Genomic DNA, 21,950 nt, shown 5'->3' on the forward strand with positions numbered 1-21,950 from the left:
CCGCGCTGCGGCCGGGGCTCGGCCCCGCTCCGTCCGCCGGCGCAGGCAGCCGGTGCCAGGGCCGCGCCGCGGCCGCCGTCCGAGCCCCCGCGCCGGGCCGGGCCGGGCCGGGTTGAGCCGGTTCGGGCCGGGCCCGCCGCCGCCGCCGCCGCCGCCGCCGCCGCCATGGCGCGTCTCCCCGCGCTGCTCAGCCCCGTCCTGGTGCTCTTCAGCTGCGACCTCGTGCGGGCCAGTGAGTGCGGGCGGGGGGGCGGGGGGGGCCGGGGCGGGCGGTGCGGCGGGCCGGGCCCCGCCAGGCCCCATCCCGCGGCCGCCGTCGCCTCCCCCGGGCGCGCTCCCGCCTCGCTGACCTCCCTCCTCCGGCGGCCGCCGAGGTCACCCGGGTGCCGCCGTGCTCCGGCGGCCTCCCGCCGCGGCGGCCCCGCTCCGTCCTGCCCGGGCCGCTGTCCCGTGGCGGGTCCCCGGCGGGCCGCGACCCTCAGGGTTGGGGGGAAACGCGGCCAGGCTGGGAAAGGGGCCGCTTATCTCGAGGCGTGCGGCCCGGGGCCCGTGTTCCCGCCGCGGGGAGAAGCTGGGCAGAGACCCGGGCGCCCTTGAGCGGCAGCCCCAAGGGCACGGGCCGGGGGCCGGGGGCCGGGGGCCGGGGTCCTCGCCTCCGCGGCGCGGCGGGGCGGGGGGCACCGGCGGGGCCCCGCTCGCCCCTGCGCAGAGCCGCAGCCGCCGGCGCCGTCCTGGGGGCACCCGCTCGGCCCCTTCCCCGGCCCCCCGAGCCGGGCCGTGGGGCAGATCTCGCCCCGCGCTCCGCCGTCCCCGGGCCCCCTCCTGCCGCCAGCCCCAGCCTGCAGCGCTGCCACGTCCGCCGCGCAGCACCAGCCATTCCTGCCTCCCTGGCAGGCCTGGAAGAGACGTATTGCTGTACCGGCGCTAGGAAAAGGTGCGTCAGGCCCTGAGTGATTGCTCTTCCCATGGTGGTGCCCACTTGTTAATGTGGCTTTAATCAAAAGTGCAAGCAGAATAACTTGTAAAGGATGCAGAATCATTAGTGATTAATGCAGTGGACAGGGCTTAACCGTGGTATGCTTTTCCCAGAGAGCCTGGTGGGGTTTTGGAGGATCTTGGCTCTGCAGGAGTGTTTTTAATAGCTGGTTTCAGCCTGTAAATCTCTTTGAGCCATTGCATTCGCAGATCTTTACAGCAGCAGTTCCGGCAGAAGCCTGCTTTGACCTCAGCTGTAAGGCAGGCTGGAGAGCATGAGGCTTGACGGAGGGACAACACACAACGCTTTCAGTGGTGTGAGCTACGCCTTGGAGGCCTTCTCCTAGTGACTTCCAGTGAGGTCTCATCTCGCACGTCTTTGGGGGCTAAACATTGCACCTCGTTCCTAGGTCGAACTTCTCCAGCTTCAGTTTCTGCTATTAGCTCTCTTCCTGTCTCTTCCTGCTAGCTGTGCAAATCCTCTGTGCTCAGAAATGTCTCCGCAGTGTCGCTTGAAAACTGATCAAGTGACACTGGTTTTTCCCCGTGAAGAACCGCAGCCTGGGTTGCCTGGATGCCTTCAGCTCTCAGTCCTGTCTGCCCGGAGCCTGCGAGAGGCATGTTTACAACAGACGAGGTCTGGCCAGCCGTGCGGCTGCGGCTCTGCCCCGTGCGCTCTTGCCCTCCTCCCTGCCGCGCTGGGGCGTTTGGAGGCTGCCTCGGGGCGTCAGCTCCCTGCAGAAGCCCGGAGTGACTCAGCCAGAGCCACGTCTCAGCATCCCCAGCCTGGGAAGCTGGGCTGGACCGGGCTACGCTCCCTGCAGAAGCCCGGAAAATTCCAGTGCGGACCAGGAAGCCTGCTACTGGCTTCATCCACCGACTCTCACACTGCGGAGATCTCAGACCCTAGTTTTAATTTTCCCAAGTCCACTTAAAGGTGTGGAAGCCAAACCACCCGCTTTGGACCCTTTTCCATTCTGTTAGATGTAAAAAGCTACTTAATTTATTAGTGTAGATGCATCCTGTGAGGCACCAGCTCCTGTTCTTGGCCTGAGGCCAGCTGGCAAAGTCTAGCTGCATCCATAACACTAAACTCTTGACTTCCAGAGAGGGGAGCGTATCAGTGCTACCCACTAGAAACCGTGAATGGTTCGTGCTAGCTCCTGAGCCATGCCCAGGACTGGTTTGGGTGCGTGCTGGCTGCTTCAGGCCAAAGAAGTCCAGGGACCATTTTAATCCAGTGGTTGAGATCACTGGGCCGTTCCTGACCCCGTTACATTTACTGGTATAGTGATTGCTTTGGACAACCATCTCTCTTGCCCCTAAAGGCAGGGATAACTGTTGCAGGCAGCACCTGGGACAGTGCAAGAGGGCGGTTATTTGCTAGCTGGCAGGGCACCGTCTGCAGCTCGGCTGTTGGCTGTGCAGCGCTCTCACACCGGCCATGGCTGGACCAGAAAGTCCGAGCACGTCCGCGTGGAGCTCAGCATCAGCGTGTACATGCGCGTGGAGCTCAGCATCAGCGTGTACATGCGCGTGGAGCTCAGCATCAGCGTGCAGGTCCGCGTGGAGCTCAGCATCAGCGTGTACATGCGCGTGGAGCTCAGCATCAGCGTGTACATGCGCGTGGAGCTCAGCATCAGCGTGCAGGTCCGCGTGGAGCTCAGCATCAGTGTGCACAGAGTACAGGGGCCCCAGTCGATGGCAGGGTTTGGGACCATGGCTCTGCTCAGCCTGCTTTCCTCTGGGCTTTGGGGAGAACGGGGTGTGCAGATGTGGACATGTCTCAGACGCGCTCTCTCACAAGTTGGAGACATATTCGATGAACAGGATCCTCACTGGCAAAGCTCTAAGGAGACACGTTCTCCACAGGATAGAAGAACCTGAGTGTCTTTGAATCCTGCCGGTTCCTCAGCCTTCTGGTCTGAAGAGAAGGCTCATCCCGCAGTGTCCTTGTTGGAGCTGTCTCTAATGACAGTATCTCCTGATGGTGCAGCAGGGTCTGGCTGGGGACACACTCAGCCCCGGTGCCTCTCTGGAGCTTTTCTGGGGGTCTGTGAGTGACCCTCCTCTCCCTCTTAGTCATCCTTGGCAGACCACAGTCCTGTGTCTCCCAGAGAGGGAATTGCAGCCTTTTCCCGGTTCGATCTGTTATGGAGCAGGATATATTCGAATACAAATGAATGCATTTTAACAGCTCACCTGAAGAAACGACCTTTCCCTGTCACTCATAGTTTTATTTTGGTTTGGTTACTGTCTTCTTTTTTCCTCTTCTCCATTGCCCTCTGGGGCTCTGTTTTCCCAGTATAAATCACAAAATTGAACTTGTGCCGTGCTTGCAGCCTGTGGAAGGACACTGTCTTGTTTACAGAGAGAGAAGACAGCAACGGCAGCCTCTGTGTCTTTTCTCGTCCACTCCGGTGTCTCACTTTCAGGCACAAGGCTTTTTGTGTTCAGGTCCGTGTGCCCGTGCAGGACCCTGCTGTGATCCTAGTTAGTGCTGTGTAAATCTCACGGTGATACTGGTGCAGACTGTGGGACAACCAGGCCGGCTTCTCGCAGGGCAGCAGCGACTGAGGGCTGCTGCCTTGCTGCAGCCAGCTTTGCAGTGTGGCATCGCACTGCTGGGAGAGTCGGCTCTGTCCTCTGCTCCGCGCTGGGCTTTCCTCCCTGCTCTGGAGCAGAGCAACGCCAGGCAGATGAGATGGCCAGATTGAGTTGCATAGTGTGTTTATTCCAAGCTGCCCCATTTTTCTGTCACAGTTGATATATAAATACTGTGTCTGTGCTGCTGCCTACGCAGTTCTGGGTGGTGTGCCAGGCATCCGTGATGTGCGCATCCACAGGGCAGCCCCGGAGCCTGGAGGAGCCTGGTTTTACCGTCACAGTCTTGACTGTAGAATTGCTTAAATGTAGGATTTGTTTGGACTCTCTGGACCTTACAGAAATGTGGGACTTGCCTGCCAAGAAAGACTTCTGGTACCTGCCTGGGCTGAGCAGGAGCAGCTCGCGTCGGGCAGCCCGGCTTCTGCCACTGCCGGAGCTGAGTGCAGTAAACCCTCCCGCAGACTCACGTCTGAGTAGCAGCGTCCTGCTCGACCACGAAGGTGCCCCAGAGCTGCAAGCAGCTGCCCTCAGAGCTGGTGTGAGTGTCGCCCTCCTCTCCGAGGGCAGAGCCCCTGCAGTGCTCCGAGGCTGGCTGTGAGGGCTTTTCTCCGCAGAGACTGGTTGAATCGTCCCGGTGGTCTCTTCGACTGTGCGATGCTTTGCGGCTCGGGACAGGCCTCTGTGCACCTTCCATTACAGCGTGGGAGGCGGATGGAGCCGGCCAGGCTCTTCCCGTCCCCGGCTGGGTCTGGCAGCCTGCGCTGCTGCGCGTGGTCAGCACCGCTGACTTCTGCTGCGCGGGAGCTGCGTTACACGCCTCGGGCTGTCTGCCCCTGCACGCAGGCCCTCCGGGGAAGGGTCAGCCAGGCAGGTGCCTCCCGAGCTCCCCTTCCCTCTCTGCCGTGGGACAGCGCAGGGGCAGGGTGTGCGGCGAGCACGCGTCTCGCGCTGGGGACGGCCCTGCGTGGCGGGGCGGGCTGCAGGGCTGAGCACGTGTTCTGACAGATCTTCCTGGCCTCTTTTCCTGCGCCCTGTCTCGGTCCCTCCCCGGCCCCCCCAGACAGGCCACCGTCCCCCGTCAACGTGACCGTGACGCAGCTGAAGGCGAATTCTGCCACCGTCTCATGGGATGTCCCCGAAGGAGATGTGGTCATCGGCTACGCCATCTTGCAGCAGGTATGCGGGCTCCGTCCCCAGGGGCTTGGGGGACCCCCCCTCACTGGTTACCAGCGTGCTCTGGTGTCTGCCCTGGCTCTTGCAGAGGTTGGAGCTCCTCTGGCACCCACCTGAGGCCGCCCCCGGCCAGGGTGTCCCCCTGAGAGCTCTGTCCTCGCGGGGGGCACCAGACCGTGGGCTGCGGTGGGGCTGGCAGTCCCTCAAGGGCTTCCCCGGGATTTCCCTGCGTAAGGGCAACGCTCCAGCCTCGCTGTAACCCTTCTTTGCCTGCCTCGCTCCCCCTCCACGGCCCGGGTGGGGGGGGCTTCTCCGCGGAGGTGCCTGGCTCCCGGGCGTTGCAGACGCTGCGTAGCAAAGCCTGGCCCACCCCGGGACGGAGGAGCCCCTGGGAGGGGAGGACCGGGGGCAGCGTGCCCAGCAGAGCCCCGCAGGCAGGGCCCGGGCCTGGCGCAGCTCGGAGCGGCCTCCGGGAGCCGACAGCTCTCCGCTCCGGCAGCGGCAGGACGGACAGATGCAGCGCTTCATCCGGGAGGTGAACACCACCAACAGGGCCTGCGTGCTGTGGGACTTGGCCGAAGACGCTGACTACATCATCCAGGTGCAGAGCATCGGCCTGTATGGGGAGAGCCAGGCCAGCAAGCGCGTCCACTTCCGCACTCTGAAGGAGACCGATCGCCTCCCCTCCAACAGCTCCAACCAAGGTGAGGCAGCTTCTGCCAGCTTGCCCAGGCGTCGGTCGCGGCCCCACGCCTGGAGATCTCCACGCCCTGTGCGGCAGGGATGCAGCAGACAGCGAGGAAGGTGCTGTCCTGGCAGCAGACTGTGTTCTAGCGAGGTTGTACAGGCTGCTGTTGTGTCCACCATGCTCACGATATTGTCCCCAAACCCTGACTTACCGCCATCCTCTCCCAGGTCTTGGCTAAGCGGGCTGTGACCGGCGCATTCAAACTGCTCTCTGTAGAAAGCAGATATTGAATGGGCGCTCGGATTTACCGCCCTGCAAGCTACCGAAGGACAAACGCCAGAGCCCCACCATCCCCTTTCCCCTTTGCATGTGTTGTGTCTCGCCTCGGGGTCCCCTAAATGCTGGTCATGAGTCCAAGGGAGACAGTACCCAGGCTGGGTCCGTCGGGCCTGGGAGCCTGTCTCCAGCACTAACCATAAGCCGGTGGCTTGGGAAGAGTGTAACAGGGCAAGTACATAGGGTACTTCCCACACTGTTCTTTCCAGCTCGGGGCCCCCCCAGCCTGCCCTAGTCCCTACCTGTGAGCAACCTTGGTGAGTTCCCTTTCCACCGTGCAGTCCTCACGAATTTGCACAAACTTTTGGGATCCCTGACACCCTCTGGCAGGGGGAACGGTCTGTCTGACACAGTCAGCCTCATGCTGCACGTCCCCCCCCAGGCAAGGTGTCATGTGGCACCTGCCCTGGCCTGGGGGTGTGGGAGGTGGGTCTCCGTCACCAGGAGCTCTCTCTCAGACCCCTGCGTATTGCTGGTCCGCGGAGCAGGTCTCGGTGGGAGGGTGAGTGCTGCCAGCCCTGCTGCGTGCTCTTCTCCACAGGCGACATCACCATGGAAGGGCTGGACAAGGACAGGCAGCTGCAGACGGGCGAGATTATCATCATTGTGGCTGTGCTGCTCATGTGGGCAGGTCAGTGCTGCGAGCAGCGTCCCGGCAGGCTGGTACAGGGGCGTGATGTGTGGTCTGCAAAGAGGCTGGGGCTCGGAAGGTGCAGAGGAATGAATACAGGTACAGACTTGGCATCCCCTTCCCAGTGAGTCCGTGGAGTCCTGGGAGCTTGAGTCAGTGGGGTGCAAAGAGGATCTGCAGCCACCGCTGGCACAGTGACAGCCTGGAGCACACGGCCTGGCTGCTGTGCTGGAAGAGCAAGAGACGATGTGGGACACAAGCAGTACAGAATGACAGGGTGGGAGCACCACAGTTAGCATTAACAAGCATGTAACTCGGACCTTAGTTAGCTTCTTCGACATCTTTTTGGTAACGTCGCTGCTGGCTGGTAGCGGCTGTGCCACAATCTACTTAAACTGCAAGATGTGTCAGCTCTTCCCGCACAGCACCTGGTTAAAGCCAGTGCTCTGGGAAACGGCCGCTTGCCCTGGGAGCAAGGACGCTCAGGGGATAACAGGCAGCTCCCGACTGGTTACACACACTGCTGTCAGTGGGAAATCGTTTGTCCCCTGCCCATAAATGAGGATTTTCTAGTGATACCTTGCAGAAGTCTCTCCTTGTCTTGATCTTGAACACTTTTATCGTGCACTGGAGGAAAACACGGAACGGCTGCTGGTAACTGCACACCCAGTGCGGGTTGGTGGGTCCGAGTGCCAACGGGGGGAAAGCGGATCCGGTGTGCAGGTGGCTGTCGTAACACACCTGCGGACTGAATGCGTCCAACACATGTAGTGATTCCTGGTCAAAGCATTGCTTTAGAGTCCCGAATCTGGGGTCACAGGAGGTGGAACATACTGTGTGCAAGACGGGCACCGTAAAACTCTGGCAGTGACCCCACAATCGGTTTGCAGGGCAGGACAGAGCCAAGGGCTGCCTTTGCTGAGGGCCGCAAGCACCAGGCCACACTGCTGGGGCTGCAAGTCTAGTGCCTTGCTGGAGACACCCAGAAACCTGCTCAGCTGCTCGCTGACCCGAAGGGCTGTCCGTTTCTGGGTGCCCCAATATCTGCCTTCGTCCTTTAAAGTTGGCTTGTCGGCACGGAGCACCTCCTGCACCCTGAGGGCTGCAGCCACATCCATGCCCGTACCCAGTCTGCTGGAGGGGGCTGCCTGGCCGTGCCTGGGCGGAGGGAGGGCGGAGGTGACCAGCACCTGGAGATGCCCTGGACCCGCCTGCTCTCCAGCCGGGATGCTCTGGGGAGGGGAGGCAGGGGGTGGTCAGTGTGGGGGAGTCCCTCACCCTCGCTTGTCTCTCCGCAGCGGTGATCGCCCTCTTCTGCAGGCAGTACGACATCATCAAGGACAATGACTCCAACAACAACAAGGAGAAGACGAAGCCATCCTCAGAGCACAGCACTCCGGAGCGGCCTTCTGGAGGGCTGTTGCGGAGCAAGGTGAGCAGGGAGGGTTGGTGGGATGCAGCGTGCAATGTCTGCCGTAGCTTGCTGGCTGGACGGGCTCTGGCTCCCTCTGGAAACAGAAATGCCCCAGCTTGTGCTCTTGCCCCGGAAAACAAGGAGTGCAGAGAGCCCTGGCCTGGCTGGGGCCGTGTGTGCCCTGCAGGTGGTTGCAGGAGAAACAGCAGAAGGGAGGGCAGGATGCGTCATCTGGGATGGCTCCCGTGCTGCAGGGTGGCCTTCGTCCTCCCCCCGCAGCAGCCAGCGCCTTACCCTGTCACTACGCTCCTCCAAGGCTGCGCCTCTTCTGCATCCCACGGACAGGTCCAGCCTTGGCCTGCTCAGGCAGGAGGCCGCCAAGCTGGGCTCCTGTTCCTGCAGTTCCTGCGCTGGCCCATCGCTGGTGGCTTTCAGCCTTCGTCAGGGCCTGTTGTAGGCCATCAACACAGGGGTTGTTCTGGGAAGGACCCCAGAGCCCCCTCCCCACTCCAGTGCAGTGACTGTGACAGGTTTTGGGTGGGGAGAGAGTGGCCTGTTCATCTGGCTGTTCCCTCGGTACTTGGCTCTTCTCCCCTTGATGCCCGACAAGGACAGGAATTTATGATCCTGGTGTGCGTGCTGTAATGGGACCTTGCATTAGGCTTGTCTCACCTCTCTGCCTCCTCTGTCAGTGCTGCCAGCTCCACTTCCCGTGTTGCCCACCTGCTCCTCTGCTTCCGTGTCTCCTCGGTTCCCGGCGGATGCTGGGGGCATAAACTTCCTTGTCTGGACCTCAAACCCCCGGTACTGTCTCCTCCTCTGCACTCCGCAGCTCCCCGGTTACTCCTTGCCCTCCTCTTGGATCCCTCCTCCAAACTGACCCCACTCACACTGGGCTGCGAAGGCAGGTGCACAAGCCCCTCGCTGCTGCTCGCTAAGGTCTTCACCTACACAGTGGTGTGTTTCTGTGCATTCACCAGATTCCTGGCATTCTTGCAGGTGACAACACTGCAAGTTTATCCTCGCAGTCCTTGATTACAAAGCTGGAAAGAAGGCATAGGAAAGAAAAAGCAGTGATGTAATTATGCTCTGTATCCCCTTCCCCTACTGGCTTTGGGACAAAGCTGCTGTGAAGTAGCAGACAGCAGTGCAGCTCTTAGGGTGAGCCCTGTTTCAGAGTATGGCCATGAGGACTCACCTCCTGCCCCTGCTTCACGGGCCTTGGGCTGAGCTACAAAACGTACGCGCAGCAGGCAGGACCCCTTCCCTTCCCAGCAACGTCTCTGAATTCACTTATCTGCTGTGCTATTAAGTGAGCACGGTCTCCTTAGCGTAAAGGAGGGCTCCTGCTTGTGATGGTGTTTGAGAAACCCCCCTCACTGCCTGCAGCCTTTAGTTCCCCTGGTGCACGCCAGAGCTGTCATGCAGGGACGTGCATTCAGCCGGCCTCGCCTGTTCATCCCACGCTTCATGGATTCTCTGCCCCGTGGCAGATCTCCTCCTAACCCCCAGTTACTTTTTCTGCTCTGAGCTCTGCCCAGCTACCACCAGGATGGGGCAGAAGGCGGCTGGCGGAGGTCTGCAGCCCCGGAGGCAGAGCGCGAGGCCGGCTGCCCGGTTCACCCGCGAGCAGCAGGGCACCGCGGTGGGCAGAGGGGCTTCCTGGGGAGGGGGGTGCAGGGTGGTCGGTGGGGCTCGCCCGGGCGAGGCAGGATGGCGTAGCTGAGTCCTGGACCTTCTGCCAGGAGGGCAGCTCGGTGCAAAGCGCTCCGTCTCCTGGCATGTCGGGACTGGTCCCCGTGGTCTCCGTAGGGAGATGCCGAAGCCAGGCCCCTGCCCAGGGCAGAGGGCTCAGCCGCGGCTGGCAGCCCCGTTGCGGAGGAGACCTGCTGGTCTTGGCGCCGGCCAGGGTAGACGGGGGCCTCTGCTTCGGGGCCTGCGTCCCAAGGGCTTAGCAAAGCAGGGCCTTAAGGCAGATTTTTCTCCCCTAGAAGAAGTCCCCCTCTGTCAATATTATCGAGGTGTAAGTGCAGCACCAGCTTGGCATCTGGGGTCCTGGGCATCCTGCCAGAGCCGAAAACAGGCCTGGGAAGAAGAGGCCGCACTGGGCGCCCAGCCTGGCATTCTGCATGCGAAGATCTGCATATCAGAACTTGCGCTTTCCCGAGGGCGCCTGGCCGGGGACGTGCATGGAGCTGGCTCGGAGCCGCGCATGCGGTGCGTGGCCCCGGCCATCCCGCGTGCCTGGCCCCGCTCCCCCGCCGCTGAGGAGCGCAGAGCCGAGCGAGGAGGGGAGCCGCGAGCCCAGCCTGGGGAGCGGAGAGGCCGGTGCTCCTTCCAGCCCGCAGCCCCCAGGGCAGGCAGCGGTCCTGCCCGCCAGCTCGGCCAGAGGCCGGGGTGCAGGCGGGTGACAGCAGGCAGGCAGCCTGGAGCAGCCCCTCCCGGCCGCTGCGTCCGGCTCAGAAGGCCGAGAGCTGGTTCCCCTCCCAGCCCCGGGACGGAGGGGATGGGGCAGCGCCGGCGCTCGCCCCAGCGCCGCCGGGGAGGTGGCAGGGGGTTCGTCTGTGGGGCTGGGCCCGGCAGGCAGAGCAGGTCCCTGCTGCGGCTCCTCTGCACCCAGTCGCAGCGGTGCGGGGGCTCCCGGGTCCTCTCCCCGCCACGGGGAGAAGGACGCGGAGCGCAACGAGGCAGCGGTGCTGCGGAGCCTGGCCGGGCTGCAGAGCAGGCAGCCGGGGCAGGGAGTGCCAGCAGCTGGGGGGCAGCCCCATGGGGCGGCGTGAGCCCCACAGAGCCGTGGGGCAGGCGGGGGGGGGGGGGGGCATGCCGTGGTATTGCCATTCCCTGGTAGCAAAATAGTCCTGGCAAGCTCAAGCCGTTGGTGGGGAGCTGCTGAGCACCCTGCGAGCCGCGGGATGCCCGGAGATGGTGCAGTGGCCCCAGCGGGGACGACTCCAGCGCTGACGGCGCCAAGTCCCGCTCCTCGTCCCCTCTGTCCTGCCGGCGCACGGTCACTGCCGATGCTCTGTCCTGGAGCTGGCCCCGTGTCCTGCCCCGGGCCGGCCGTCGCAACGCAGACCCGTGGGGAAGGGCCGGCCGTACGTGCCCCGGGCCGGCAGACCTCGGGCTCTCTGCAGCCTGGCCCGTCTGCCTGGCCGTGCAGGGACAGCAGGAGCCACTGGCCACGCTGGGGCTGCGGAGGAGGTGGCGTCCGGACCGTGTCTGTGCGCTCCCCAGCACCGGCAGGCAGAATGTCACCGGGTACCTGCACTGCTGGGGGTGGGAGGCCGAGGCCTGGCCCTGCCATGCCCTCCTGCCGGGGGGGGCACGAGGAGCCCCTCGCTGCAGGGACGGCAGCTGGCGGCCTCGCTGCTGCTCTGCCTTCCGTGCTCTCCGCTCCACGGTGCGCAGCTGAGCTGGGGTGCTGGCTCTGCAGCCCTCGATTCAAGCGTCAAGGATCCAGCGTCTTCCAGGAATAAATCTCCCAGCAAAGCACTTTCAGGACTCTTCCTTCTGGGTGCTGCTCAACGCCTGCTGCAGAACTAGGTGGGGAAGGGGCGGCGTAAGCGTCTCCCTGTGGCAGGTCTTTTCAATAAAAGCATCCTGGCTCAAAGGCAGCGTTGGTCCCGCAAGGTTGCAGGTCTGCGTGTGTGCACGTGTGCGTGTGCGTGTGTGTGTGTGTGTGCGTGTTACACACCCCAGTGCCTCTCACCCTCGTGTGTCCCCTGCCTTAGAGGGAGACCTGTTCTTGCCAGAGGTGCCCGGGGCGGCAAGGGGTACCGGGTGGCAGCGAGGCTTTGAGAAGCAAAAGCACCTTCCTGGTGGGGCCCAAGTCCTGCTGTTCAGCGCTGTAACTCGGGCTGCGGGGAGCACGGTCAGCTCCAGAGAAGAGGCAACTTTATGCCAAGCCGTCTCACTTTAACAGCTCACTTGTGTTTGTAGAGGAGGTGCGAATAATTAGGGCTGTCAGGGCAACACAACACGAAAAGGGGACGAAGCAAATGTGGGCCACGGGGCAGGGCAGAGCGGGTATTTGCAGGTGAAGCCCGGGGACCCACAGCACTGCTGCCTGCTCAGGCCCTCCACACCCCGACACTGCGGCACCAGCACCGCGGTGGGCGCCGAGCACGGCCTGGGGCTGCCGCGGCGGCTGCGGAGGCCTCCGGGCTGCTCTGCCCATCACAGCCGCTGCCAGCGCGGGCGCCGAGCTGCGACGCAGGGGCACCGTGGCACACGCAGCCCAAACCCATCGCGCCAGCTTAAGAGGTGGCGGGAAGTGTTAGCAGAGCGCAGATGATGGTGAACCAGTTGCTGGCTTGCACGTGGCTGGAACAGCGGTCTTGGCAAAAGACTTGCGGTGTGCAACACGGCCACAGCAAGGAGCGCGCAGCAGCGAACGCGTGTCCTGACGTGCCTACGCAGCCGAGCTCAGCACCCGAGAAAAGCAGCTGTTACAAGGTGGGAAGGACCCGGTGGCCCTCTGTCACACGAGCAGGGCAGCTGAAATGCTGTCGCAGTACATGGGAACCAGCCCCGGTGTCACACGCGCGTGTGCCTGCCCACGCAAGTAGCTGGCAGCTGTGGGCAAGGGCTGTGGGGAAGCCGAGGAGAGCTTGCAAGCCCGCTGCTACCCTGCTCGGCAGGTCCACGGCCCTGCTTCTCACCCTTCTTCCGAAAGGGAAAGAGAAATGATTAGGAAAGGACTGATCTAAACTGGGCACACACTGTGCCATGGCATAAAGTGGCCGGGTGCCTGTGTCTCGACTAGGGCACGTGTTTCTGGTCCACCCCCATCAGAAGCGGAGAGGCCAGCACAGCCCCACGGCAGCAGGGAGACAGCGTTAGACAGCCTGGCCTGCCTCCACTGGAGATGTGACGCATTGCCCTCCCGTCGCAGGGATGGTGCAGAAAGAGCAATTAGTCACAAAAGCAAGTGGCCTTTGACGCAATCGACATGTGCCAGGGCGAGCAGCAGTGGTGTGTCCTCAGCTGCAGGACGTCGCGGATGCCACCACGGGGCTGCAGATGCCACGTGGCTGGCCTGGTTCAAGGTGGGGCCGGGAGCCACACCAAGAGCTGTCAGACACACAAAACCAGCCCCGAGTGTGGGGACCTGGAAGGGCCTGACAACACCCTCCCCTCCCTAACACGCCCTTCCCTCCGCTGCGGGAAGGAAGGCAGAAGACGGGGACTCAAGCGTGCAGAACCACAGGTGAGGAAACCAGCGCCCAGGTCTCGGCTGCCCCGCAGAGGCCCAGCGCTTCCCGGGTGCCAGCCCGTCCTGCACCCCGGCACAGCGGGCACGGGGGAGGGAGGCAGACGACGAAGCGTGCTCGGACGCCAGCTCTGCTCCACGCAGACACCCTGCCTGAACGCGCCGGCCTGGGCAAGCTCCCTCGGGCAGCAGGGCGAGGGCCCCGGTGGGCTGCAGCCCGAGGGGAACGGCTCGCCCAGGGCAGGCAGCCACGGGGGACAGCAGAGGCCAAAGGGCCACAGGCTCCTTGTCGCCCATCCGGGGCACGGTGCAGCCTTTGCCGGGGGCCAGGAGGCCTCACTGCAGCTAGGGCTGCGGTGGCACCCTCGCCCCCGGTCCTCATCCGAAGCTCAGCCCCAATGACAACAGTAAAAAACTCGAGTTTATTTCACTACAAAGGCAGAGCTTTCCTTTAAAAACCAGCTCGTTTCACCCGTGAGAGGGTGCAGGCTGAACTGCAGCCGCGGGGCCCTCCACGCTCACCCCTCCGGGCCGCAGCCGCTGCTCCCCGGGGCCACGCGCCCGCTCCAGGCACGAGTCCGGCCCATCCCCGAGGGCCGCGGCGCCTCGGCCGGGCCCCGCAGTCACCCCGAGGAGCGAGGGGGAAGCGGCGGGTCGGGGCAGCGCGGGGAGCAGGGGCAGGCGCAGGCGCAGGCACAGGCACAGGGTGAATCCTGAGTGCTGCTCCACCGCTGCGGAGACTCGGCTCAGCCCAGAGGGGCCGCGGGGCTGGCGCTGCTGGGGCCGGGTGACGGGGGGGCTCCGACCCCTCCCAGCTGCCTCCGGCTGTCTGGGGGGTGTCCCAGGCGGGGCCAGCGCAGCGGGAGCGGGAGCTGCGTGGCAGGCGAGCTCGCTGCAGGCGCGGGAGGCACCGACGCTGAAGAGCAAGAGAAGGAGCCCCAGGCCGTGAGGCGCGGGGCGGGGAGCCTGGCACGGCCGGGGGGGGGGAAGCAGGCAGCCCCAGGAGAGCTGCTGGCCCCCTGCCCCTGCAGAGGACAGGCTGGGGGAGCAGGGCGGCAAAGCAGCGGTTAGGCAGGGCGCTCACCTGCTGGGCTGTGGGGGCCCCCGCCCAGCTCCTCCATGCAGCTTTGGAGAGAACGGAACACTCATCACACCCGTGCCAGCAGCCGAGGGGGACCTGTGCCCGTGGCTGCCACACCGCGGGCACGGCCCCGTAGCTCCACGGCACCACGCGCCCGGCTCCAGCCCGCGCACGTCCTGGCTCCCTGCCGAGGCCAGCTCAGGGCCGGCCCAGCCCTGCGGTGCTGACAGCCCCGCGAGGCTCCGGCTGCCGGGCGCGCGGAGAACAACCACAGCGTCACAGACACGTTAATCCTCCGCTTCTGGCCTGGGACTAGCAGCTCCTCCTAAGCCCGGTGCAGACCCCGGCAAGCTCAACCCAGGCCCTTGCCCACAGGGAGCCAGCAGGGACAGGCCTCCACCCTGGCCTGAGCCCCAGCGGGGTCCCGGGTCTGCAGCCAGGGGTGAAATCACTGGGAGGAGGTGGGGAACCCTGGGACCCCCCCGAGAAGCATCTCCGCACATACCGGCCTCAGCAAGCGGCAGCAACAATGAGCTACATCTCTGGGTGCCTGCTGCGGGTCGGCGTCCATCCCTCACAGGTACATTTTGGGCTGAGATCTGCCGCTCCGCGGTTCAGCCCCCCGCTCGTCACCCCACCGCGCGGCTGACGGAGGCGAAGGAAGCCGCAGGGCGCTGCCCTGCTCCCGGGCAGGTCTCCTCCACGCTCCCACCACGCCCGCGGCCCCAGCAGCTCCTCTCGCACGGGGCACGGAGGAAGAGGCAGGAACACACAGACATCAGCTTGCCACCTACCCGGATAAAGCTTCATCCAGGTTGTCATCTTCCTCCTCCTCCTCCTCTTCCTCCTCCTGGCAAAGCAAAACCCACGCGTCACTGCCCGAGCAGGCCTCTGCCAGGAGCCAGGCAGGACTGTTGTGGGGCGACGGGGCAGCCCCCAGCACCTTCACGGGACGCAGCTACCCAGCGCACGTGGCACAGGCAAGAGATGGCAGCGGGGCAGAGGGCACCGGCGAGGCTGGGCTGCTGAAACCCTCAGGGCTCAGGCAGGCAGCAACGGGCAGAGGGACAGACCAAAGGTCTCCTCCGTACGTCCGACCAGCCAGCAGAGCACCAAGCGCGAGGCGCGCGCTGGGAACAAGCCACGGAGCCGGGACAGCTGCCGCACGCAGCCCAGGGGACGACAGCGCCGGGGTGAGCACGTCTTGCAGCCGGGGCTCAGGCGCGGCCAGGACCGCCTGGGAGAAGGCCGCAAGCAAGCGTGAGCCCAAGCGCTGCCGGCCTGGGCCAGGGCTGGAAGCACGAGGCCAAGGAGCGAGTGCCCAGGAGCTGCTGCGTAGGGACACGGTGAGGACGAAGCCCAGCAGCACCGGCACTGCCCCGGCCGGCTCCGGACGTGCCGTGCACGCGGTGCGGGTAGGCAGGGCTGAGGCTCAGCCCAGACGGCGACTGGACCAGGCCCTTCTCCTTCGGAGACGCTGCCTCCCCCTAAGCGAGGGCCCCGCGGGGCGGGACAGGTCCCAGCTCCCTGTCGGACAGGGCCAGCAGAGCGGGGCTGAGGGCTGCTGCAGCCCGGGCCTGGCAGGAGGCTCCCGGAGCAAAGCCCGCCGGAGGAACCGCTCCTGCCCCGCGAGCCAGGCAGAGCGCGGAGAGCCCCCTCCCCGCCGGGCCCCCGGGTGCGAGGGAGGCCATGCGGACCCCCACAGGGCTTCGGCAGGGAGAAGGCGGCTGTGCAGGGATGACTCTGTCCCTGCCCTAGCGTGAGACAGCCCCGGGCACGGCCAGGCTTGCACATACTGTACCCCAAAGTGGTGTCTGAAGGGAGGGCTCCCCGGGGGGGCTGGCTCACTTGCTCTGCCAGGCTCACTGCTCTCCAAAGCACAGGAAGGGTGAAGGGGCTGTTCCTGCCTAGAGCCTGGGACAGGGCAAAAGCAGCAGTTAGAGCCCGGGAACCCGGAAAAGGCGCAGCAGAGGATGCGCAGGCAGGGCCGTGGGCGAGGGACAGACACTGCTGCTGTGCTCTGGGGAAGGTGCAAACCAGGCTGGGGGATCCCTGCACAGGGCCCCGAGCTGTGCTGCAGCTCAGCAGTGCAGAAGGGTTCAGCAGGGAACCCCCCCCCGCCAGAGGCAGGGCAGGCTGCCGGGGGGGCCGCGGCAGGGAGCACAGCAGCAGGGACAGCGCGCTTCCCGCTTGGCACGTTGCGGCAGCCAGGCAGCGAGCCCTCTCCTCCGCACGGCCCGGGACAGGGCCTGCACCGGAGGCTGATGCTGGGGCTCGGCAGAGGGAGACATCCGAGAAACTCCTCCTACCTGTATGTGCTGCTTCCCAGAGATCCAGCGCCATCTGGAAGGCCTGGGCCACAGTCAGAGTCACAGCCTGGGCCTGCAGGCAGGAGAGGAGGGACGTGCCCGCTTTCATCTGCGCCCCGGAGCCAGGACCCTCCTCCCCCTCCCGAGACCTCGGAGCGCCCAGGCCTCGCTGCCCTTCCCTGCGGAGCACGCGCGTGGAAGGCCAGGGCTCAGGGCGGTCTGCCTACCCGCCCGGGGCAGCCATCCCCCGAGGGGCTGTCGAAGGAGCTGGGGCAGAGGAGCCTCCCACCACTCGCCCCCGCCTCTGCAAGGGACACAGCCTCTGCAAGGGACACACGTGCTCCCTGGCTCCATTTCCAGCTGAGGCGCACAGAGGCCGGAGCCGCACCGGCTGCGCTCAGCAGCACGTGTCTGAAGGGGCAGAAGCAAGGGCCTGGCTCCAGCCCCCACCTCGCGGGGCCAAGAGCAGAAGGGGAGCGCTTACGATCTTCTTCTTGGGCGAGAGGAAGGCATGGCACTCCAGGGCCCCGCTCTCCTGGCTCTGGGCAACATAAGCAAAGACCTTGTTCTGCAGCTTGTCCGTCGTGCAGTAGGAGATCCTGCGGACAGAGGGGAGCTGCTCAGGGCGGCAGAGAACCCGGCACATCTGCTGTCCCAGCGCGCCAACGAGCAGCGCTGACAGCTTTCACCTTCATCTGCCTCCCGTAACCAGGCAGCCCAGTGCCCCAGCAAGGGCCAGGGAGTCGCCCAGCACCTAGGGCTGGTGAGAGACTACTGCAACCGCCCGTATTCCCTCCTCCATCGCCCCAGCGGGCTCCTCCGACCTCTGATGCCCAGCTCGAGCCGAGGTGGGAACTCGAGCGCCGAGACAAAAGCCTCCGAGGACGAGATGGGAGGCAAGGCAGGAGGGTGATCGGCCTTGACACATCGGCTTGACACTAGCGCCGAGACCAAATTCTGCACCGAGAGATGCCCTGTATCTGCTTCCCATGCAGCCACCCGCCAGCACCCGTGCTCCCCACTCAACGCCCGCAGACACCCAGCCCGACCAGAGCACAGCTGGCAGCGGCAGAAAGCCCCACGTCAGCTCCCCCAGCGACTGCCCGCAGCCAAGCTGAGGCAGACGCTGTCCTGCCCTGCCTGCGGGGGCTTTCCACCCACCCGCCCCAAAAGCCTGCTGATATCCAAAGGACGCAGGCAGAGCCCGGGGAAACGGCCAGACAGACCGACCCAGACACCGTGCCAGCCCCGGCCCTCCCCGCGCACGCTGCGCCCACCTGTAGATCGAGATGTTCTCCACCACCTCTTTGGTCTCCGCGTCCTGCAGCGAAATGCCCCTCGGCGACACGGTCAGAATCACCTTCTGGAACTTCCTGGCTCCCCCCCGCGCCTGGAGCGGGGACACAGCAGTCACCTCTGCAGAGCCCCTGAGGGACTTCGCCCCCCGCCAGCACCAGCCACCCACTCTCCGCACAGGGCACGATGCACGTGGGCCCCGCTGCAAAGGCTCCCGCCCCAGAGACGGCAAAGCGGAGCCTGGAGATCAGGCGTGCCGTGCACAGAATATCCCCTGGGTCCCTTCATGCTGCTGCCACACGCGTGGGAAAGGACCACCCCACCTCCAGCGGCTGGGACGCGGCCACCGCCTCGGCCTGGGGGCCGGACCCCGAGCCGGTCCTTCTCCGCTCGGGGCCCCAGGGCCGGCTCTCACCATGGCGACGATCCGGCGGATGGCAGCAGCGGCCATGTCCTCTCCTTTAGGCTTCTCCACCAGCGTCATGCCCAGGTACTTGAGCGTGAAGCACATCCCCTCGAGCAGCGGCTCCTGCATATCGGCCCAGCTCTCGGGCAGCTCTGCGGAGACAAGACGCCGTAGCAGCGTGAGCCACGTGCCAGCAGCCCACGGCTAGTCCCGGCGGAGCTGCTCCCGGCAGCGGTGCTGCGTCCCGCACACAGCGGGGCACCCTCCCGGCTCCATGACGTCCTCGGGAGAGAAGCGGGACGAGACGATAGCTCACCCTCAGAGCTGCTGCCCCTGCCCTGGAGCTACCGGCTCTGCTAGCGGAGACGGTGAGGGACCCACCGTCTGCAGAGGGACTCGGGTGCTGCACCGCGTCAGTGCTGCCCGCGGAAACCAAGCGCTCCTGGCACCATGGGTTTCCCTGGAAGCGAAGCGGGCAGCCCGGAGCACGGGCTCTGCACCGTATCCACTTCAGCCACCTCAGCCCCCGGCACTGCTCGCAAACGGAGGGAAGACTCCCCGGGACAGCCCTCCGCAGGCCCAGCTTCCCCCGGGAAGCTGGCGGCTTTACCGGCGTGTCGTGCGCACGGCAGGACACGGCGCTGGGAGAGGGAGCCTGGCCCTGCGGTCGGCCCTGCCGCCGCTGCTGTTGGCGCGGGACGCGCAAAGCAAGCGCCGTGCAAGCACCCACTCAACCAACCTCTGCTCCCACCGGACAGTCACCGACTGCGACAGAAAGCTCACGTCACCGAGGGGAAAAGCGGCGTTTATCACACTGGTGCCGCACACGGAGGAACGATTCCCTGAGCCAGGCACCTCCCAGTGCCGTTTCCCAGCCGTTAGCAGGCACCTACCCTCCCCAAATCCCCAGTGACACCAGGGTGGTGACAGAGCTGCAGCACAGCTGAGAGGCAGGGAGCCCTCTCCCTTACTCCCGGGGATTCAGCCCGGAGGGATTCAGCCCGGAGGGATTCAGCCCGGAGGGAGGACGAGGGCAGTTACCCGGCCTGTCACAAACACCAGCTCCGCGCACTTCCCTTGGGGAGGGCTTCGGCATCTGCTGCTCGCTCTATCCTAATTCTGTTCAGGGCTATTTTTCATCTCTTTCCTGGGATTAAGTCCCAGAACGTTACTGGCACACTTGCAGAAAGGTCTGACTCATAACTGGGATAACACAAGCCCATGGGAAAGCAGACCTTATTTGAGCGGCACGCTCCTGCACGCGTTGCGGCTTCCCGGGAAGGCACCGTGGCCCCACGCGGGCGGAGGGACCTCCCTGGGGCAGAGGAGCCCCGTCCCCCCCCCCCCGATCGCGGAGAGCAGCCCCGGTGCCGGGGCACGTCCAGGGCCCGGGGCTCCCGCGGGGCCCGGGGTGCCGGGAGCCGACCGCGCCGCTGTCGTGACCGATGTGCAGAGCTGCCGCGCTCGCCGCACGTGTTTGCGTGCCCCTGGCACAGGGCCGGGCGCAGCTCCGGGGGGGCAGAGCGGGACGGGGACGGGGACAGGGACGGGGACGGGGACAGGGACGGGCAGGGCACGGCCCCACGCGCAGCACCCAGGCAGCCCCCGCGCAGCCCCCGACCTGCTGCAGAGCCCGGCCCCGATTCGGAAGTGGGACGAGAGGTGCTGGCGGGGGGAGCAGCCCCACGGCACCACGACTCAGCCCCACAGCCTGCCCCTCCCTCAGCCCCACAACCTGCCTCCTGAGCCCACGCTGCTTCCCCACGGCACTGCCAGCACACCTCAGCCCCACAACCTGCCCCACAACCCCACAACCTGCCTCCTGAGCCCACGCTGCTGCCCCACAGCACTGCCAGCCCTCCTCAGCCCCACAACCTGCCCCACAACCCCACAACCTGCCTCTTGATCCCACGCTGCTGCCCCACAGCACTGCCAGCCCTCCTCAGCCCCACAGCCTGCCCCACAACCTGCCTCCTGATCCCATGCTGCTGCCCCACAGTGCTGCCAGCCCTCCTCAGCCCCACAGCCTGCCCCTCAGCCCCACAACCTGCCTCATGATCCCATGCTGCTGCCCCACAGTGCTGCCAGCCCTCCTCAGCCCCACAGCCTGCCCCTCAGCCCCACAACCTGCCTCTTGATCCCACGCTGCTGCCCCACAGCACTGCCAGCCCTCCTCAGCCCCACAACCTGCCCCTCAGCCCCACAACCTGCCTCCTGAGCCCACACTGCTGCCCCACAGCACTGCCAGCCCTGCTCAGCCCCACAACCTGCCCCTCAGCCCCACAACCTGCCTCCTGAGCCCACACTGCTGCCCCACAGTGCTGCCAGCCCTCCTCAGCCCCACAGCCTGCCCCACAACCTGCCTCCTGATCCCATGCTGCTGCCCCACAGTGCTGCCAGCCTGACTCAGCCCCACAGCCTGCCCCTCAGCCCCACAGCACCGCCAGCCCTCCTCAGCCCCAGAGCCTGCCCCTCAGCCCCACAACCTGCCCCACAGCACCGCCAGCCCTCCTCAGCCCCACAGCCTGCCCCGCAGCCCCACCGCAGCCCCGCAGCCCGTCCCCGACAGGCCGCCACCGCCGCGCCCCGGCCCCGCCCGCACTCACTGCGCCGCCGGCGGAGCCCCAGGCCGTGCCGGGCGAGGCGCGGGCTCCGCAGCACGGCCCGTCCCGCCGCCCGCAGCGCCTCCATGGCGGGGCCGAGCCGAACCGAGCCGGAGCCGGTGCCGGTGCCGGTGCCGGTGCCGCGGGGGGAGACCGGGGGGGGGGGGGGGCGGGGCGCGAGGCGATGCGCCGCCCGGGCTCGGCCCGCCGCGGTGACGTCACGGCGGCGCTGGGGTTGCCGGGCAACGGGCCGGGCCGCGGGGGGGGGGCGGCGGCGGCGGCGGCGGCTCGGGCCGGGGCTGGGACCGGGACCGGCGCTGGGACCGGGGCGATGCGGCTGCGGCACGTGCGGACGCTGCTGCCGCCGCAGGTGGGTCGGGGCGGCCGGGGGGGGTGGGGGCCGGGGGGGGTGGAGCGGCGGCTGACGGCGTGCCGTGCCCCCGCAGGACGGGGCGGCGCGCGTGGGCTGCCTGGCGTGGTCGGGCAGCAGCGCGCGGTTCGCCGTGTGCACGGCGGAGCGGGTGGTGCTGCTGTACGACGAGCAGGGCGAGCGCCGCGACAAGTTCTCCACCAAGCCGGCCGACGCCAAGGTGAGCGCCGCGGCGGCGGGGCCCGGGCGGGGCGGTGGGGCCTGCGCGGCCCGGCTCACGGTGTCCCCCCCCCCGTGGCCGCAGTACGGGCGGAGGAGCTACGCGGTGCGCGGCATGGCCTTCTCGCCCGACTCCAGCAAGCTGGCCGTGGGCCAGACGGACAACATCGTCTACGTGTACCACATCGGGCAGCAGTGGTGAGCGCCGCGCCGTGACCGGGGGGACGCGCTGCGGCCGCCGGCGCTCGGGAGCTGCGGCTGGGCCGGGGCGGGGCCGGGGTCAGGGTCTGGGGCTGGGCCGGGGTCAGGGCCGGGGCCTGGGTCAGGGCCGGGGCCTGGGTCTGGGTCAGGGTCTGGGCCGGGATTAGGGTCTGGGCCTGGGCCTGGGCCTGGGTCAGGGTCTGGGCTGGGGCCTGGGCTGGGATCAGGGCCAGGGCCTGGGCTGAAGTCTGGGCCGAGGTCTGGGCAGGGGTCAGGGTCTGGGCTGGGGCCTGGGCCTGGGCCTGGGTCGGGGTCAGGGCCTGGGTCGGGGCCCGGGGCTGGGCTGGGATTGGGGTCTAGGCCCAGGTCTGGGCTGGGGCCTGGGGTCTGGGTCTGGGCCCAGGTCTGGCCTGGGGTCTGGGCCGGGGT

The 21,950-nt window shown here is 66.2% G+C and overlaps 3 protein-coding genes across 8 annotated transcripts in view; 2 read left to right on the forward strand and 1 right to left on the reverse strand.

Moving 5' to 3' along the window:
- Positions 1–11,438, forward strand: FNDC4 (fibronectin type III domain containing 4). Of its 5 annotated transcripts, none has more exons than XM_064508116.1 (6): positions 1–232; positions 4,643–4,758; positions 5,255–5,459; positions 6,321–6,410; positions 7,709–7,842; positions 9,816–11,438. In XM_064508116.1, exons 1-6 carry the CDS (start codon positions 166–168, stop codon positions 9,849–9,851), a joined length of 648 nt encoding a protein of 215 aa, XP_064364186.1. In that variant the 5' UTR covers positions 1–165; the 3' UTR covers positions 9,852–11,438. The 5 variants fall into 5 exon arrangements, with proteins under 5 accessions (XP_064364186.1, XP_064364188.1, XP_064364185.1 ...); XM_064508118.1 differs by having other exon boundaries at positions 9,819–11,438; XM_064508115.1 differs by lacking the exon at positions 9,816–11,438 and adding an exon at positions 8,517–9,809.
- Positions 11,439–13,622: 2,184 nt separating this feature from the next.
- LOC112992627 (low density lipoprotein receptor adapter protein 1-like) lies at positions 13,623–20,922 on the reverse strand. The gene is made up of 9 exons (XM_064508124.1): positions 20,735–20,922; positions 18,138–18,280; positions 17,704–17,816; positions 16,911–17,025; positions 16,427–16,499; positions 15,919–16,031; positions 14,912–14,967; positions 14,121–14,161; positions 13,623–13,952 (listed from the first exon to the last, which is right to left on the reverse strand). Exons 1-9 carry the CDS (start codon positions 20,817–20,819, stop codon positions 13,783–13,785), a joined length of 909 nt encoding a protein of 302 aa, XP_064364194.1. The 5' UTR covers positions 20,820–20,922; the 3' UTR covers positions 13,623–13,782.
- A 29-nt stretch (positions 20,923–20,951) lies between these two features.
- Positions 20,952–21,950, forward strand: part of IFT172 (intraflagellar transport 172) — a 44,921-nt gene continuing 43,922 nt past the window's right edge. Inside the window, exons 1-3 of one of the 2 annotated variants that reach the window (XM_064508121.1) lie at positions 20,952–21,101; positions 21,178–21,321; positions 21,406–21,518. In XM_064508121.1, coding sequence (XP_064364191.1) covers positions 21,063–21,101; positions 21,178–21,321; positions 21,406–21,518 — 296 coding nt within the window. In that variant the 5' untranslated portion in view covers positions 20,952–21,062. The remainder of the gene's footprint in view (positions 21,102–21,177; positions 21,322–21,405; positions 21,519–21,950) is intronic. The other variant, XM_064508122.1, reaches the window with a different exon arrangement.

Source organism: Dromaius novaehollandiae, chromosome 3, assembly GCF_036370855.1.
Source record: "Dromaius novaehollandiae isolate bDroNov1 chromosome 3, bDroNov1.hap1, whole genome shotgun sequence".
NCBI lineage: Eukaryota > Metazoa > Chordata > Aves > Casuariiformes > Dromaiidae > Dromaius > Dromaius novaehollandiae.